Source organism: Bos grunniens, chromosome 4 (assembly GCF_055505025.1).
Source record: "Bos grunniens cultivar Pamir isolate PY7600 chromosome 4, Bosgru_T2T1.0, whole genome shotgun sequence".
Classification (NCBI taxonomy): Eukaryota; Metazoa; Chordata; class Mammalia; order Artiodactyla; family Bovidae; genus Bos; species Bos grunniens.
In genome coordinates, this window is record NC_141168.1 from 17555095 (window position 1) to 17573629 (window position 18535).

An 18535-nucleotide genomic window follows, 5' to 3' on the forward strand; every position below is an offset into this window, starting at 1 on the left:
TCCCCAGCACTGGCAGGCGGATTCTTTACCACTGAGCCACCAGGGAAGCCCCTAGCCTGGCACTGTTTTTAAGTGCTGGGGATACAGCAAGGAACACAAAATTTCTGCTCTCACAAGCTTGAATTCTACAAATATATAAATAAACAAGAAGAAAAACATGAGCGGTAAGTTCCATCCAGAGACCAGGATGCTACTTTAGAGTGGGAGGTTAGGAAAGGCCTTACCAAAGAGAAGACATTTAAGCTCAGTTTTGAATGACAAAAAGACTACTAGATGGTGATAGGGATGCCTGGGAGCATTCTAGCCAGAGGGTCACTCCCCAGCTGAGATTCCTTCAGTTGCTTCCCAAAGTCTTCTGAAGTCCAACTTTCTTAACATGGCAGAAAAGATCTTTGAGCATCTGGCCAGTGGACTTTCTCTTTAGCTTCTTCACATGCCATTAACTTATTTAATCTTCACAACCACCTTGCAAGATAGCAACTCGACCAGGTGAGTTCCTCAATCATGTTTTATCCATCTCAGTACTCCATGGCTGCACTAAGAGTTGGCTCAAAAAATGCTCATTAAATCAGCATGGCCCTGGGCAAAAAGCTCTTTAACAAACCTTCCCTGGTGGCTCTGACAGTATAGAATCTGCCTGTAATGCAGGAGACCTGACTTCAATCCCTGGGTGGGAAGATCCCCTGGAGAAGGGAATGGCAACCCACTCCAGCATTCTTGCCTGGAGAATTCCATGAACAGACTGTATTCCTGGCAGGCTACAGTCCATGGGGTTACAAAGAGACAGATAGGACTAAGCCACCAACATTTAACAAACCTACAGGTCTAAACCAGTGCTGTCTAACAGAAGCATTAAGTGAGCCTCGTGTGTAACTTTACATTTTCTCATAGCTGCCTTAGAAGTGAACTTAAGAAACAGATGAAATTATAACATTTTATTTAAATATTATCAATTTAACATCGTTAATATAAAATTTTAGTTTCTCCATTCTAAAGCTTCCAAATCCAGTCTTTGTATATTTCACACATCCCACTTCAAACTGGTCACATTTCAAGCACCCCAAAACCACCTGTGGCTAGCGGCTAAGTCCTGAGATCGCCTCCTTAAGGCCGCCCAGCTACCACACCTTCTACCACATTACCTGTTCCATCTTCTTTGCAGCCCTTGCTAGTATCTCCCAATTCCCTCCGACTATACAAGTCCCTCGAGGTGAGGACTTAACCTTCAAGGGTGCCTGACGTAGAGCAGGCGCCGGATCAGGATTGTCCTCGCCTGATCTGCGCCCCAGGTGGCCCCGGGCCCCGGGGCTGTTCTCTCGCACGGCCGCCCCTCGCCCGCCCTTTCCCAGGCCCTTCCCGGGAACCGGGTTTGAAGTCGTGGACGTGACTGGGAGGAGTCTGCCCGCCTCGGATTTCCGCACAGGGAGCCGGGCCGAGACCATGGCGGAGCCCACCGTGTGCTCCTTCCTCACCAAAGTGCTGTGCGCCCACGGCGGCCGCATGTTCCTGCAGGACCTGCGCGGCCACGTGGAGCTCTCCGAGGCCCGGCTGCGGGACGTGCTGCGCCAGGCCGGGCCCGACCGCTTCCTGCTGCAGGAGGTGGAGGTGCGGGAGGGCCCGTGGGACGCCGAGGCCGAGGTTGCGGCCGGCGCGGGCGGCGGCGGCGGCGGCCCTGCGGCCTGGCGGGTGGTGGCCGTGTCCTCTGCGCGCCTCTGCGCCCGCTACCAGCGCGGCGAGTGCCAGGGCTGCGACCAGCTGCACCTCTGCCGCCGCCACATGCAGGGCAAGTGCCCGAACCGCGACTGCTGGTGAGGCTGCGGGCCGGGCGGGGCGGGGCGGGGCGGCGGGCGGGACGCGAAGGTCTCGGCGCGGAGGCCGCGGGCCTGACCCGTCCAGCCGGGAGCTGGACCCAGAAGGAAAGGAGAACGAGGGTCGTCGATCCGGGCCGGACGACCCCTTCTGGAAGGGCAGAAGAGAAGCCCGGGGAAGGGGCCCCTCCGCGTCCTTCGGGCGGAGGCCTCCCCCGCGCTCCCAGCTGCGGAACGAGACGGAAGATCGTCTCAATTTGGGTTTCTCAATCACCTCTCTCCGCCCCAAATTTGCAGCTTCTTCTCCTTCCCCGCCCCCCGTCCTCCACATCAGGGCCGGGATAAATCTGGACTTTTGAGTTCCTTTCCTTCAGGGGCCCTTTTGCCGCCATTTACGGACCCGTGGAATTCACGGATCCTTTGTCGAAGAAATCGGCTTTTCCCACTTAAACAGTTTCAGCAGAAGAGAGTCTGTGCTCTGTGGGTTTAGAACGCGCGATCTAGGTCGACCCCCGCCAGGAAACGGAGGGTGGGGTGATTTGTGTGAGGTCGTTTTAGTCTGCCTCCTGACTCCAGTCTTCCTTGGTCGTCTCGAGCGCCCCGAAGTGGGTGGGGGAGGAGGCATGCATTCTTTTTAAGGTTGGGGGATGGTGGGCTGGGCAGCCGTTTGGGGTGGAGAAGGCCAGTGCAGACGTCTGCAGACCCCACCGGCTGGGACCCTCCGTCAAAGCAGGTGACTGGGGGAGAGGGTCCCCTTGGCCGTAAAGTGTCTTTGTTCAGCCTGAAATGGCTTTGGGAGGGGAGTTACTTTATCCCAGCTTTCTTATTATCAGAGCTTACTAGACCGTAAGGGGGTCCAGGGTTTCCCTGGTGGCTTGGACCGTAAAGAATCTGCCTGCAATGCAGAATCTGCCTGCAATGCGGGAGACGGGGATTCAGTCCCTGAGGCAGGAAGATTTCCTGGAGAAGGCAATGGCAACGGGCTACAGTCCATAGCGTCGCAAAGAGTGGGACACGACTGAACGACTAACACACAGGATACACGCCAGACTGTAGTTGAAAGCCACCCGAGGACAGGGATTTGACGATCTGGCTCCATCCTCATCTGGGCCTCTGATCCAGACCTTTGTGGTTCTAGGTCTACCTGCACGCTTTCTCATGATATTCACACGCCTGTCAACATCCAGGTTCTGAAAAAACAGGGACTGTTTGGTCTCAACGAGGCCCAGCTTCGGGTCCTGCTTTTACAGAATGACCCCTGCCTTCTACCAGAGGTGAGTCGCCCTCATATTGCCCAAATTCGTGAAAAGAGTCGGAGAAGAACATCAAATGTTTGCTTGCCCAGGACAGCCTGAGGGGAAGGGGGCGGGTGTGGTACAGTGGTGACCTTCCTGGACTCTCAGATTTTATTGGGCTTTGATACATCTTGACATACAAGGAATGATGGACCTGTGTGGGATAGAAATAATAATAATGGTTTGTGGAATTTTTTTTTTTTGAGTTCTTACTGAATGCTAATTATTGATAGTTCAATTATCTTAAGCTATTAGTAACTGGTGAGTGAAGTATGCCTGTTCCCGTTTTACAGGTGAGGCAACTGAGGTTTGATTAAATAACTTGCCCAAGGTCACATAGTAAATGGCAGATTTGAGTTTAGTTTTGTCTGATTATGAAGCCTCGGTTTTGTAAATTACCTGTTTATACTTTTGCTGGTTTTTCTATCCAGGCATTTGTCTTTTTCTGTTAATTCATAAGATATCTTTAACTACAAATCCCTTTTTGGGTCACATTTGTTACAAGTATTCACCCCCATTTATTTTGGGGGACTTTAGACATTAATTTCAATAACCTCAGATATGCAGATGACACCACCCTTATGGCAGAAAGTGAAGAGGAACTAAAAATCCTCTTGATGAAAGTGAAAGAGGAGAGTGAAAAAGTTGGCTTAAAGCTCAACATTTAGAAAACGAAGATCATGGCATCCGGTCCCATCACTTCATGGGAAATAGATGGGGAAACAGTGGAAACAGTGTCAGACTTTATTTTTTGGGGCTCCAAAATCACTGCAGATGGTGACTGCAGCCATGAAATTAAAAGACGCTTACTTCTTGGAAGGAAAGTTATGACCAACCTAGATAGCATATTCAAAAGCAGAGACATTACTTTGCCAACAAAGGTCCGTCTAGTCAAGGCTATGGTTTTCCAGTGGTCATGTATGGATGTGAGAGTTGGACTGTGAAGAAGGCTGAGCACCGAAGAGTTGATGCTTTTGAACTGTGGTGTTGGAGAAGACTCTTGAGAGTCCCTTGGACTGCAAGGAGATCCAACCAGTCCATTCTGAAGGAGATCAGCCCTGGGATTTCTTTGGAAGGAATGATGCTAAAGCTGAAACTCCAGTACTTTGACCACCTCACGTGAAGAGTTGACTCATTGGAAAAGACTCTGATGCTGGGAGGGATTGGGGGCAGGAGGAGAAGGGGACGACAGAGGATGAGATGGCTGGATGGCATCACTGAGTCGATGGATGTGAGTCTGAGTGAACTCAGGGAGTTGGTGATGGACAGGGAGGCCTGGTGTGCTGTGATTCATGGGGTCCCAAAGAGTCAGACAGGACTGAGAGACTTAACTGAACTGAACTGAGACATTAATTTTAATTGCTTCACAACTCCATAATGTGGTTTCAAATGGTTAAAAAGTACTCATCATAACTGCTATAATGGCAAAATTAGCACACTTATATCTGTTTAGCTATACACAAAGAATTTTCAAAAAAAAGGGTTGGAATCACCAAAGAAGATATTACAAGAAGTCTCCAATTAAAAGTAGAGTTTTCTAATCTAGCACAATGATTCTGTCATAGACACTTTCTATGTTGGTGGCGCTAGTGGTAAAGAACCTGCTTGCCACTTTAGGAGACATAATGAGACACAGGGTCCATCCCTGGGTCAGGAAAATCCCCTGGAGGAGGGCATGGCAACCCATTCCAGTACCCTTGCCTGGAGAATCCCAAGGACAGAGGAGCCTGATGGGCTACAGTCCATAGGGTTGCAAAGAGTCAGACATGACTGAAATGACTTATCACACACACACACCTTGCCAGAAAGGGGATGGGAAGAAGGGAGGATGTTAGGAAAACAGAGTAGCTCATGATTGTGGTCCCACTTTAACTCAGAGGAATTTCAGGGTCTACAGGGAAGAAATTCAGAAGGTAGTGGGGGGGTTTGAGCTAGAATCTTTGGTAGCTCAAAAATGGGTAGAGCTCAAAAATTGGTAATTGGTAGAGGCTGCCCACCAGGCAGCAGTCTATACTCAGAAGTCTGGAGTCAGCCTTAGGAGCCAACAGGCTTCTACTCGGTGTCCACGTGCTTTCTGATTTCAGGTTCTGAAGCCAGGTTTGGTATGTCATGAGCCAGATTCATTCCAGCCATGTTGCCTGATGCAGTCCCAGCAGCAGCTGGAGCAGGTGCTTGGCAGGAAGGGAGAGGAGGATGCGGCACCTAGGGGAGAGCGCACTTCTACTTACCTTTAGTGTTTATGGATTTTTTTGTTTTTGACTAATAGAAACGTAGCGTTTTTATATTGTTAAACTTACTGAATTTTTTTCTTTATGGCTTCTCCCCGAGTGTCTGGGTCCAGCCTCATTCTGTTGTATTAGTCTATGTCAGTGTTCTGTGAACAGCTGATGGGTTGGCTGCATTTATGACAGGAGCCTGCCTTCACGTTGATCATCTGAAGCTGGTAGTGTGTGTCATGGGGGCTTCCCAGGTGGTGCTAGTGGTTGAGAACCCGCCTGCCAATGCAGGAGACATAATGAGACCCTGGTTCGATCCCTGGGTAGGGAAGATCCCCTGGAGGAGGGCATGGCAACCCACTCTAGTATCCTTGCCTAGAGAATCTCATGGACAGAGGAGCCTGGTGGGCTACAGTCCATGGGGTCGCAAAGAGTTGGACACAACTGAGGCGACTTAGCACACAGCACAGTCATGTGATGCAAAACACGGCCACTTAGACAGCAGGGACCATGGACAAGCAGGTGGGTGAGGCAGAAATGGTACCTCGAGTCTCATGTGTGAAAATACCTGATGATCCCTTTTTACCTCTCTCCCAAAGATTCAGCACATAGTGCAGGTCCAGTGTATGTACAACATCAGTAAGGGGTGGGACTTCCCCAGTGGTTCAGTGGTTAGGACCCTGCACTTCCATTGCAAGGGGCGCAAGTTCCATCCCTGAATGGGGAACTAAGATCCTGTGTGCCATGTGGCGCCCCCCCCCCCACAAAAAACCAGCGGGCCCACATATCGCAGTGTGTATGGACATGTAAGTTGCTTCAGTTGTGTCTAACTCTGTACGACCCTATGGACTATGGACCACTATGGCTCCTCTATCCATGGGATTCTCCAGGCAAGAGTACTGGAGTGTGTTGCCATGCCCTCTTCCAGGGTATCTTCCCGACCCAGGGATGGAGCCTGCATCTCTTACTTCTTCTGCATTGGCAGGCAGGTTCTTTACCACTGGTGCCACCTGGAAAGCCCAAATATTGTGATATTATGATTTATAATAAGAAATATATATTTGCTCTTCATCTCTGTCTCTGGCACAGAGTTCCTAAAACTCTTGAAATTTCCTGAATGTTGAGAGCAATAAAATATTACTTTTGTTATGTTCATGTGATGACTTTTGAAAAGTTCCTAGGTGACATGGGGACTGGTTTCCTGAAGAACCGATTACGTGATTAGAAGGTTGGAACTTTCAGTCCCACCTCCAGTCCTGGGAGGGTAGTGGGTCTTGAGGTTGAGTTCAGTTACCAGTGGCCAGTGATTTAATCAAGGAAGCCTCCATAAAACCCCAAAAGGATGGGTTTTAGAGAGCTTTCAGGCTGGTGAACACGTGGAGGTCCTGGGAGAGTGGTGGCCATAGAGAGTCTGGAAGCTATACCCCTCCCCCATGCCCTTTGTGTCTCTTCCATCCAGCTGTTCCTGAGTTATATCCTTTGATGCTTCCCTGCTGGTGCTAGTGGTAAAGAACTGGCCTGCCAGTGCAGGAGGAGGTCTAGGAGACACCAGTTCGATCCTTGGGTTAGGAAGATCCCCTGAGAAGGGAACGGCGATTCACTCCAGTATTTTTGCTTGGGAAATCCCGTGGACAGAGGAGCCTGGCAGGCTGCAGTCTGCAGGGATAATAAACTGGAAATTTAGCAAATAAAATGTGTCTTTGAGTTATGTGAGCCTTTCTAGCAAATTAATTGGACACAGGGAAGGGGTTGTGGGAACTTCTAATCTATAGCTGAAAGATCAAAAGCACAGGTGTTAACCTGGACTTATGATTTGTATCTGAAGTGAGGTCAGGCTTGTGAGTGGTGGTTTAGTCGCTAAGTCGTATCCTTGTGATCCAATGGACTGTATAGCCTGCTAGGCTTCTCTGTCCATGGGATTTTCCAGGCAACAATACTGGAGTGGCTTGCTATTCCCTTCTCCAGAGGATCTTCCCGATCCAGGGATCGAACCCGGGTCTCCTGCACTACAGGCAGATTTTTTTTTTTTTTTGCCCACTGAGCTACCAGGGAAGTCCTAGGCTTGTGGGACCAAGCCCTATCCCTTAAACTGTGTGACCTGACGCCACTCCAAGTCTGTCTCCTGGAGATCATGTCAGACTTGAGTTAAATTTGTGGGATACCTGGTCAGTGTCCGCTGATAATTGCTTGGTGGTGTTGGAAAACACACACATTGGAAATATGAAAATATACTTTGCTGATACATTTGAAAACTTTCATGAAATGGGCAGATCTCTAGAAAAATATTGCATGTCAATATTTATTCAAGAAGAAATAGGAAACCAGAATCATTTTTTAAAAAAATAAAAGCATTCAAATAAAAATGTAAAAAACTCACAAAATCAGAATGTTTGGTAAGTCTTCTACAAGAGAGTATTAAGCCCTTACGGATCTATTGCTCAACTTTAATGTATCTTGAAGGAACAGATTATTCTGATTTGGGGGCTAGATCTGGGATCTATTTTCTTTGATCTCCTGTACATTCTGGAACCAGTATTATACTGTTTAATGAAAGTATGTTATATTTTAAGATATGATGTTGTAAGTCTCTATGCCCTTAACTCTTTTTCAAACATTTTTCCTTTAATCAATTCTCACTTGTTTCCTTTTTCAGGTAAGTTTTTACAGTCATTTGAATTCCTAACTGTTTTATAGGAATTCTTTGGGGGAAGTAGGAATTGCACTAAAATTGTGTGTTCATTTCAGAAAATTGGCATCACAATTGCAGGTAGGAAGCCATTTAAAAAATTTATTGATTGAGATATAATTGATGTACAGTAAGTAGTATGTTAGTTTCGCATGCATCATGTTTAAATACATTATGAAATGATCACCAAATAAGTCTAATAACCATCTGTCTCCATACAATTTTTGTTGTTGTTGTTCAGTCGCCAAGTTGTATCCGACTCTTTGTGAGCCCAAGTTTGCCCAAGTTCATTCATGTCCAGTAAATCAATGATGTGTTGGATGGCATCACTCCATACAATATTGACCATGTTTTTATGCTGTATATTATATTTGTGTGACTTCCTTTAAGATGGGAAGCTTGTACCTCTTAATTCCCTTGCGCTATTTTGCCCATCCTCCACCTCTCTGTCCTTGGGCAACCACCCCCTTGTTCTTTGATATCATTTGTGGTGTCAGTCTCTGGTCATCTGGTCATTTGTGTCCAGTAGAATTGCACACATTTTAGGTTTGACTAACGTGTTCCTCTAGTATCATTTAACATGTTCCTGAATTTACTGTAAATTGATTGATCTGGAGCTTTGATTGGATTTAGGCTTGAATTATGCAGCAAAAATTTTTTGTACATGTGGTATATTGTTAGGGTGACTAATGGTCCCCATTTACCTGGGACTGAGGGGTTTCCAGCCTTGTCAGATTTTCCTGCTAAAAGGTCCTATTTCCTATTGCATCTTGTCAGGAGGTACACAATGTCTGGTCCCAATGCAAATATTAATAGTGCTCCTTTAAAAATGCCCTTGTCTGGATAATAAATTATCTGATCACGCTGCCTGTCCAGATTGGTTTCCCTGGAGGCAGAGGCTGACATAGGGATTGAGGTACGTGTGATATATTGAAGAAGGGATCCTTGGGAAAAATCTGTAAGGTAAAATAGTGGGAGGGGAGAGCTACAAGCAAGATGGAATGGCCTTGACCTGATTCACACAGAGGCTTGGGAGCAAATATTACTAACTTTGAGGTTCTAACTTTGAGGCAGGGTCCAGCCTTTTGTACCTGCATAGAAGTCACTCATTGGCTACCAGCTTTGGGAGAGGAGGGCAGGCCAACTGTGAGTGAAGGTCAGAGAGGGGCAGCTGAATGTTAGTTGCAGCTAGGAGAGATGAGGGCCTTCCCAGGTGGCTCAGTGGTAAAGAATCTGCCTTCCAGGGCAAGAGACGTGGGTTCAATCCCTGGGTCAGGAAAATCCCTTGGGGTAGAAAATGGCAACCTGCTCCAGCCTGAAAAACTCCTTGGACAGAGGAGCCTGGTGGGCTACAGTCCCTGGGGTGGCAAAGAGTCAGACACGACTGAGCCACTGAGTCTACATGGGAGAGATGTGAGTGGAGGAACTGTTTTATGCCCGTCTGCCTTTCACCCATGGGGACTTCAACAGCCATCAATGATCAGAGGGCGCCATTTAGAGATACTGTCCTTTACTGTCTTGAGATACAGTGAAAACAAACATCCTAAGTGTTGCTTCATTTCTGTCCCAGGTCTGTTTGCTCTACAACAAAGGTGAAGCCCTCTATGGTTACTGCAGCCTCAAGGATAAATGCACCAAGTTGCACGTGTGCAAGTCCTTCGTCAGGGGAGAGTGCAGGCTGCAGAAGTGCAAGCGGTCCCATCAACTCATTCATGCTACATCCCTGGAGCTGCTGCAGGACCAAGAACTGGAGATCTCAAGCGTCGTTAATTTTCAGATCATTTCCACCTACAAGCACATGAAGCTGCACAAGATGCTAGAAAATAAAGGTGAGGCTATCAGAGATGAACAAAACACTATCCACAGTGTAGTGCTGAGCTGGAAGTGAGTCTGGGGAAAAAGCACTTTGTAGGTTGATGGCTGCTGGGTCCTTGGGAGGCTTCATCAGTCAGTGTTTTATGATATCGAACTGTGCTTCTAACCAAAGGAGGGAGGGTCGGGTTCGAGTTTATTTTCAGCACTGCCACCAAATGTTTGGACAGTGTAGCTTCTTGGTAAGTTGGGGATCAGGAAGTAGGAAGAACAGCCTTAACCTCTTTGTTAGGAAAAAAGAGGGCTTCCCTCGTAGCTCAGTCAGTAAAGAATCTACCTGCAATGTAGGATACCTGGGTTCGATTTCTGGGTCGGGAAGATCCTCTGGAGAAGGAAATGGCAACCCACTCCAGTATTCTTGCCTGGAGATCCCATGGACAGAGGAGCCTAGCAAGCTACAGTCAGTGGGGTCGCAAGAGTCGGACATGCCTTAGCGACTAAACCACCAGGAAAAAAGAGGAGGAAGGTGGGCTAGAAACATATATAGTTATCCATACTGGAAACATAAGGATAATGTAGAGATGGCTTTCTTTTATTAAGTTGAATTAAAAAATTTTTTATTAAATTTTTAGGAAATTTTAAGCACACTACAGAAGAATTTGGAAAATAGAGAGTAGAAATAAAAATCACATATGACTCACCCTAATCCACAATAATTCACTTCAGTTCAGTTCAGTTGCTCAGTCGTGTTCGACTCTTTGCGACCCCATGAATCGCAGCACGCCAGGCTTCTCTGTCCATCACCAACTCCTAGAGTTCACTCAAACTCACATCCATTGAGTCAGTGATGCCATCCAGCCATCTCATCCTCTGTCGTCCCCTTCTCCTCCTGCCCCCAATCCCTCCCAGCATCAGAGTCTTTTCCAATGAGTCAGCTCTTCACATGAGGTGGCCAAAGTACTGGAGTTTCAGCTTTAGCATCATTCCTTGCAAAGAAATCCCAGGGCTGATCTCCTTCAGAATGGACTGGTTGGATCTCCTTGCAGTCCAAGGGACTCTCAAGAGTCTTCTCCAGCACCACAGTTCAAAAGCATCAACTCTTCGGTGCTCAGCTTTCTTCACAGTCCAACTCTCACATCCATACATGACCACTGGAAAAACCATAGTCTTGACTAGACAGACCTTTGTTGGCAAAGTAATGTCTCTGCTTTTCAATATGCTATCTAGGTTGGTCATAACTTTTCTTCCAAGGAGTAAGCATCTTTTAATTTTATGGCTGCAGTCACCATCTGCAGTGATTTTGGAGCCCCCCAAAATAAAGTCTGACACTGTTTCCACTGTTTCCCCTTCTATTTCCCATGAAGTGATGGGACCAGATGCCATGATCTTTGTTTTCTGAATCCATTTAATTACAGGCCCTTCAGTCCTATTACTAGAAAATACCAGTCCAGTGGTGGTCAGAGTCTGCAGCAGTTTAGTACCTTTCGTTCTCATGTTATACAGCATCATAAATATCATCCCATATTGCTGCATAGTCTATCCTTTATTAAGGTCTATAAAGTGTGAGCTTCCCTGGTGGCTCAGCGGTAAAGAATCCACCTACCAATGCAGGAGATTTGGGTTCAATCCCTGGGTCGGGAAGATCCCCTGGAGAAGGAAATGGTAACCCACTCCAGTATTCTTGCCTGGGAAATCCCATGGACAGAGGAGCCTGGCGGACTTCAGTTCATGAAGTTGAAAAAGAGTCGGACACAACTTAGCGACTAAACAACAACCAAGTGTGGTTTGGTCTTTTAATTATAGTGTGAGGGTATTTATTCCATGAGATTTGCTTATAGCTGAAAATCAGGGGGTAGTAGGCTTGGAAGAATTGCTGACGGAAAAACCAGATATCCAGAATCAGAGCCTCTAAGCTTTAACATGGAAGTTCCTTGTGTTGGAATAGTAGAGAATGACCTGATGAGTGGTGGCTTGAAGGTAGGGAGGACTCTGTATGTATCAGTGTCAGAGGCTGTGTTGGTGGGTCCCTGAATGGTGGCAAGGCCCTCCCAAACTATTTGATGAGGAGGGCCTGTCCCTGTCTTCATCTGGTCTTGTTTAATGGGTCTCTCCTAACTATGAATTGTGACTTTCTGCTTGCTGTCGAGTATATAAGTACATATGTAATTTTTTTAATCCAGAAGACATGAACTCTCTAAATCCAGAGCGTTGGGAGTTTTACCAGAGATCTGACTAGCTTGGGCTGATGGTCCCAACATAAAATGAAATTTTGAGTGATAAAGGAGTATCTTAGGAAACCTCATCTCTTTCTTCTTCTGTTTTAATTCAGCTTCTCCTGCTGAGCATTCCCAGGACCTTGAGAAACGAGGAGGACACGTAGCTGGGGGTGCAGAGGCCCGACCTCTGGTCTCTGGCCCTGCTGCGTCAGCCAAGAAGCCGCGAGCAGGCAAACCTTAAGGGACGTCAGCAAGATAAGAAGATTGTCCAATCGGAAGGTCTAAAAACAAAGCTTCTGTTGAGATTCGATTTGTAACTGTTCATTCACTTAATCGTTTATTAATAATAGCCATAATAATACCTACCTCACAGGTTGTGGTGAGAAAGAGAAGATGGGAAAGGAGAAAATGTCAGATTGGGAGGATGAAATTGGGGCTGAGTGGTTGGGGGTGAGGTTGGATGTTAAACAGGCTAAGAGAGGTAAAACCTGGAGGGAGATGAGGTCAGTCTGGGCAAATCCTGCAGTTCTGGAGAGCCTTCCCAGGCTGGCTGGCTAGAGCTCTTAAAGAGACAGACTCCTGCTGACCTGTTCTGCAACCCAACCAAGTGCCTATCTATACGTCTGTATACAGAGTTCACCTTGTGTTCAGAGAGTACACACACTTCATGCTGCTTTTTTTTTTAATAGTCCATAAGCATTTCTCCATATGTGTTCACATTTATCAAGCATCATCATTTTTATGCACAGATACACTCATATATCATCCTTTGCTTCACTAGTCCCATTATTCTGGGATATTCTGATTCTTCCCAACAAATTTTGAATACAGTTCTTCTTAAAATCCACATAATATTAATTTTTAAGTTATTCTTTGCTTTTGCTTCACCTATATAGTTGCTGAATGATAACTCTTGATTTTAATTTCTTTAAAAATATATGCAGGAATTCCCTGGTGGTCCAGTGGTTAGGACTCTGCATTTCCACTGCAGGGGGCATGAGTCAAAAATATATTATCTATATCTGTACGCCAGTAAATACTTTTCTGTGTGTCTTCTTTCTATATGTCTTTATTTTGTACGGTTTGTACGTGCCCTTGAATTGCTGGAGCCCTCCTCTGTGCTGATGTGAGTTAGCCTTTAATTAGGCTCCTTAAAGTTTTTATAAAATGATGATGGCTGTATATGATATGATATCCAGCCCTTGCGGATCCACCCTCAGCCAACTCCGCAGAGAATTTAACTTTCGGGTGCTCACCGGAGATTTCTACCTCATTTTCTATTCTCCATTTCTTATTAAACTTTTACCAAACCTCAGATTCCTACAGTGTGAAGGAAGTGTAGCTCATACATTCCTCCAAGTTGTGTCCATTCTTTCTGTGATTAAGACAAACCATCAGAAATCTAAATACCTCGCCCATTCAGTACTGACTTCCTGCTTCCTCCTTTCTCTCTGCCCCTGCCTACCCAGCTGTCTCTGTTGAGTTATACCCCATGTTTGGTTCTTTGTTTTCACCAAGGGATACCACAGAGATCAGCTTTGTGAGTTTCTTTACTGTGTTTGTTGTCGTAATAGCCCAAATATTGGTGTGTAAAGTTGTTTTCTTTCTTTTTTTAAAAATTTAACTGTCTGGCAATAACATAACATTTGAAGAATAGGCCAAATTGGTGAGCTTTTCATCAGCTAAATTTATTTAATTTAGAAAACTTTTAATCATGAAAATTTTTCTTTTCCTTTGAGGGAAATGAGTAAATATGTCCTTTGTAAAGTGAGAAAGTGCTGTTTTCTTCTGATGGACAATAAAGAGCCATGCAACTTAATGCTAATCCCTTCACTTTGATTGCCAACAACAGTATTTCTGAAAACTCTTAGGTTTTGCATATCTTGTTTCTTTTTTCTTTGTTATGATTTCTTCTGGTGATAACTTTTTAAGAAAAATCTTCACATTTTATTATCACTTACATTTTATTATTTTACTATTATATTTCTTTTGTAAGCCATGTTAAATCCTTAATGGAAACAGTGTAGCGTATAGAAGCATATTCTTTACATCTTTGGTAGATTTGTACATTATTGTATTCTTTTTGTATATCTTTTTAAAATTTTATTTTTGTATTTCTTATAATTATGCCTTTATACATATTAGAGAGTCAAGTTATTGACTCTCTAACCTTTGTTGCAGTATTTTATTCAATTCTGTAATATTCCGTTGTAATCTTTGTTCCATTAGTAGTCATTCTTATAAACATTTTATGTGCTCGTACCTGTCTCTCTTATTTTAACTTGATGAGTCAGCTGTTGGAGAGGTATCAGGTTAGAGTTTGCTTTGGCAATCCATCAGGGCTTAGATGAAGCTGCACATCTATAGGCTCCCTCAATTCCAAATACCCTAAATTGAATGACTGACTTTCCTTCAGACTTGTTCCTCCTTTTGTTCTTAATGTTGAAGTGTCCACACCAAATGACTTGAGCGAAAACCCGGCAAAGTGTCCTATACTTTTCTTTTCTCCGTATTCCGTGTCAGATTGGTTACCCCATGTTGGAGGATTTTCCACCTTAAAAATCTCTCAAATTTTTGCCCTTCTCTACCCCTTTCTTTGCATCCCCAACCCACTGCCTTTATCTAAGCCCTCATCACTTCTTATATTTATTTTATAGATGGATAACTGTGGTTTTCAAGTCCTGTCTTGTGAGAATTTTGTGGTAAGAGTTGGTAGCCCCATTGTAACGTGAACTTCAAGGGTGGTAGTGCCATTGTAGTTTTTCATACAGCAGGCCTTTCCTGTTGTCATTGATCTCCTTACCACCCTTCTCTCCCTTTGCTGCCTGGTTAACCTTTTGAAATGCAGACCTAATGGCATTGCTTTTTTCTGCCATACCTTCAGTGGTCCCCATTATGGAGAGTAGAAGTCATAAAACTCAAATCCCTGCAGGGACTAGAAAGTTAAGGTAAATGGACAAAGTGAGATGGATGTGAGAGGAATGGGAGGAGAGAGGAAGTGCTGTGGCATATTGTCCCATCTGAAAGGGGCACCTGCCACCTGCTTCCACGTGGGAATGCGGGACCCAATTTGACATATCGTCCAATTTCTTAAAAGAAGCCAAAAATCCAGAAATTTTTATGAGCGGTTTGCTGATTTTTAAATATTGACTTTTAGTTGAGTTTTTAAAATGCAGGTCAGTATTTTGTGAATTGACCTACTTGCAGTTTTTGGAATGTGCCATTTTATCTTGTGATTCTGTTTGTAAGTTGATGCTTCTTCTAAATAACGCTCTTTCCTTCCTCCTGCCTCAAAACCTGGCAAAATTAGGTTCTTTAAGATTCCAGGTTAGCCTTTCCTGACCCCAAGACAGGCAGTTCTCCTCGTGTTCTCCAAGCTCTAGCACTTACTACATTACATTGCAATGCTTTGTGTTTTTATTCCCTGGCTTTGAGCAAAGACATTATTTATTCTTCTTGCAAAATTATACACTTGGTAGTTAAATATTTTTTGCCATACAATGAATTAAACTCTTCATTTTCATCTATTGAGTCAGTATCATATTGCTCTTCATTGATTCTCTTTCTCCTCACATATTTTTAATACTAAAAAATATTTTTCCCATAAGGAATGTCTTATATAAAGTAAACACCCTTTTGATACTTCAATTTGCATTGTCTAGGTCTAAAAGTACCTCTTTATGACCTATGTTTATGATGCTAATTCCTTCCATCAAGGAATAAAGTCTACATTATTGACATATTTCTTGATTTCTTTCTTTATAATTTGTTCATGTTTTTGTCTAGATCTCGAATATACCTTATTGCATAAATTCTGTCCTGGCTAAATATGTCAGTATTACTACTCAGCATGGGGACTCTCTATCATTAGAATGCTATTGATTTTCAAAATATTTGTCTTTAGATGAATTGTCTTCATCCTATCAGTATTAGATGGTTCGTATTTATCTTTTCATGTATTTCTGTTATATCTTTGGTTAAATAAAACTGTAATAGCATATTTTGGATATTTCTTCATTAAATATGAAGTTAATTGTTGGCTTTAAATAAATATTCTCTATTATAATAAGGGAAATAGCATCTTTTATTCTTGTTTATTGAAAGCTTTTGGTAGGAATTGGTATCTTTCGATATAATCATAATTTTAATCATTTAAATCACCTAATATTATTATATTAATGGTTTTCATGATATTAAAGCATCTTTAAATTCTTGAGTAAGCTCCACTTGGTATATATTCTTTTAATGTATTGTTTTATCTTATTTGGTAATTTTCAAGTATATACATCTAAACATTCATAAATAAAGTTCATTTATATATTATGTGTGTGTAGTAAGTTCCTTTTATTGCTATATTCTGAAAAAAATATTCTAGGTACTGTTTTGACTTTTTGTGAATTGATGTGTAATGTTATTATAATTTTTATTAAGATATTTGTCCAGCTTTATTGAGATGTAAATGACATATAACATTGTGTCAGTTTAAGATGTATAAGATGATCTGATCCATCTGTATACATATCTATATTTCAAACTGTTTACCACGATAAAGCTAGTTAGCACATCCATCCCCTCACATTCATTATTAACTTTAGAATAATGGATTACTGTATCGTTTAATTACTGTATTATTATTTGGGAATATTTTTCCAAAAGATTTTTTGGGGAGAAAAACATATCATTGTAGACGTTTTGGAGAGTACAAAAATTAAGTAGTAAGAGAGAAGACATGCTGCTGCTAAGTCGCTTCAGTTGTGTCTGACTCTGTGCGACCCCATAGACGGCAGCCCACCAGGCTCCTCCATCCATGGGATTTTCTAGGCAAGAACACTGGAGTGGGTTGCCATTGCCTTCTCCATTGTGTGAAAGTGAAAAGTGAAAGTGAAGTCGCTCAGTCGTGTCCGACCCCTAGCGACCCCATGGACTGCAGCCCACCAGGCTCCTCCATCCATGGGATTTTCTAGGCAAGAGTACTGGAGTGGCTTGCCATTGCCTTCTCTGAAGAGAAGACATATGCACCCATAATACAACCGTGTAGAGATGATCACTGTTGATAATTTAGGATATTTTCTCAATCTTGTTTCATAAACATTTTTTCAAGTATTTGTTTATTTGACTGCCTCAGGTCTTAGTCGTGGAACGTGGGCTCTGTGGTGTAGCAGGGGCGTCTCTCTAGTGGCACGTGGCTCAGTATTTGTGGCTTGCAGTCTTAGTTGCCCTGCCGCATGTGGGATCTTAGTTCCTCGACCAGGGCTTGGCCCTGCATCCCCTGCTTTGGAAGGTGGATACTTAGCCACTGGACCACCAGGGAAGTCCCTTATGCATATATTCTTAAACACTGAGAGTATACCGTAAGTGCAACGTCATATTATGCACTTCTGGATTGATGTTTTGTCAGCATTCCCCCCACACAATAGAAAGCACTCATATTTGATAGCTGCATTATATTTTTAAGGTATCATTTATTTAATCATAGTTCTATGGTTGGGCATTTATTATTATATTTTAGTACATGATTTTTTTTAGAGTAGTTTTATATTTATGAGAGGAAGGTAGAGATTTCTCATATACCCTCAGCTCCCATACATGCATAGTCTCTCCCATTATGAACATCACTTCCCAGAATAGTATATTTTTGAGCAAGAATGTACCTCCTTTCTGGAGAAGGAAATGGCAACCCATTCCAGTATTCTTGCCTGGAAAGCCACATGGACAGAGGAGCCTGTCAGTCTACAGTCCTTGGGGTTGCACAGAGTTGAACACAACTTAGAGACTGAACAACAACAAAATTTACTTTTACACATCTGAATCATCTAAGGTCCATGGTTTACCTTAGGGTTCACTCTTAGTGTTGTGTACTCTATAGGTTTAGATAAAAGTATAATAACATATATCCATCGTTATATTAATAATGTGTATGTATTCAGTCTCTTCAGTTGTGTATGACTCTGCCACCCCATGGACTGTAGCCTGCCAGGCTGCTCCATCTGTGGGATTTCCCAGGCAAGAACACTGGAGTGGGTTGCCATTCCCTTCCCCAGGGGATCTTCCTGACCCAGGGATTGAACCTGCCTCTCCTGTGGCCCTTGCATTGCAGGTGAGTTCTTTACCATCTGAGCCACCAGGGGCCATACAGAATATTTTTACTGCCTTAAAAAGTCTCTGCACTTTGCCTATCATCTCCCTTCCCCAACTTGGCAAACACTGATCTTTTGATTGTTTCCATGGTTTTGCTTTTTCTAGAATGTTATATAGTTGGAATTGTACAGTACATAGTTTTTTTAGATTGGTTTCTTTCACTTAGTAATATGCATTTAGGTTCCTCCATGTCTCTGGGGGCTCATTTCTTTATAGTGCTGTATAATATTCCATTGTCTGAATGTACCGCAGTTTATCCATCCACCTACTGAAGGACATCTTGGTTGCTTCCAATTTTGTAATTATGACTAAAACTGCTAAATATGTCCATGTTGAGGTTTGTGTGTGGACATACTTTTTCAAC

The 18535-nt window shown here is 43.7% G+C and overlaps 1 protein-coding gene across 1 annotated transcript; it reads left to right on the plus strand.

Annotated features, from left to right (window-relative positions):
- The first annotated feature begins 930 nt into the window (after positions 1-930).
- On the plus strand, positions 931-16356 carry ZC3HAV1L (ZC3HAV1 like). The gene is made up of 4 exons (XM_086395375.1): positions 931-1808; positions 2947-3082; positions 9576-9834; positions 12147-16356. Exons 1-4 carry the CDS (start codon positions 1441-1443, stop codon positions 12272-12274), a joined length of 891 nt encoding a protein of 296 aa, XP_086251501.1. The 5' UTR covers positions 931-1440; the 3' UTR covers positions 12275-16356.
- Positions 16357-18535: the final 2179 nt, after the last annotated feature.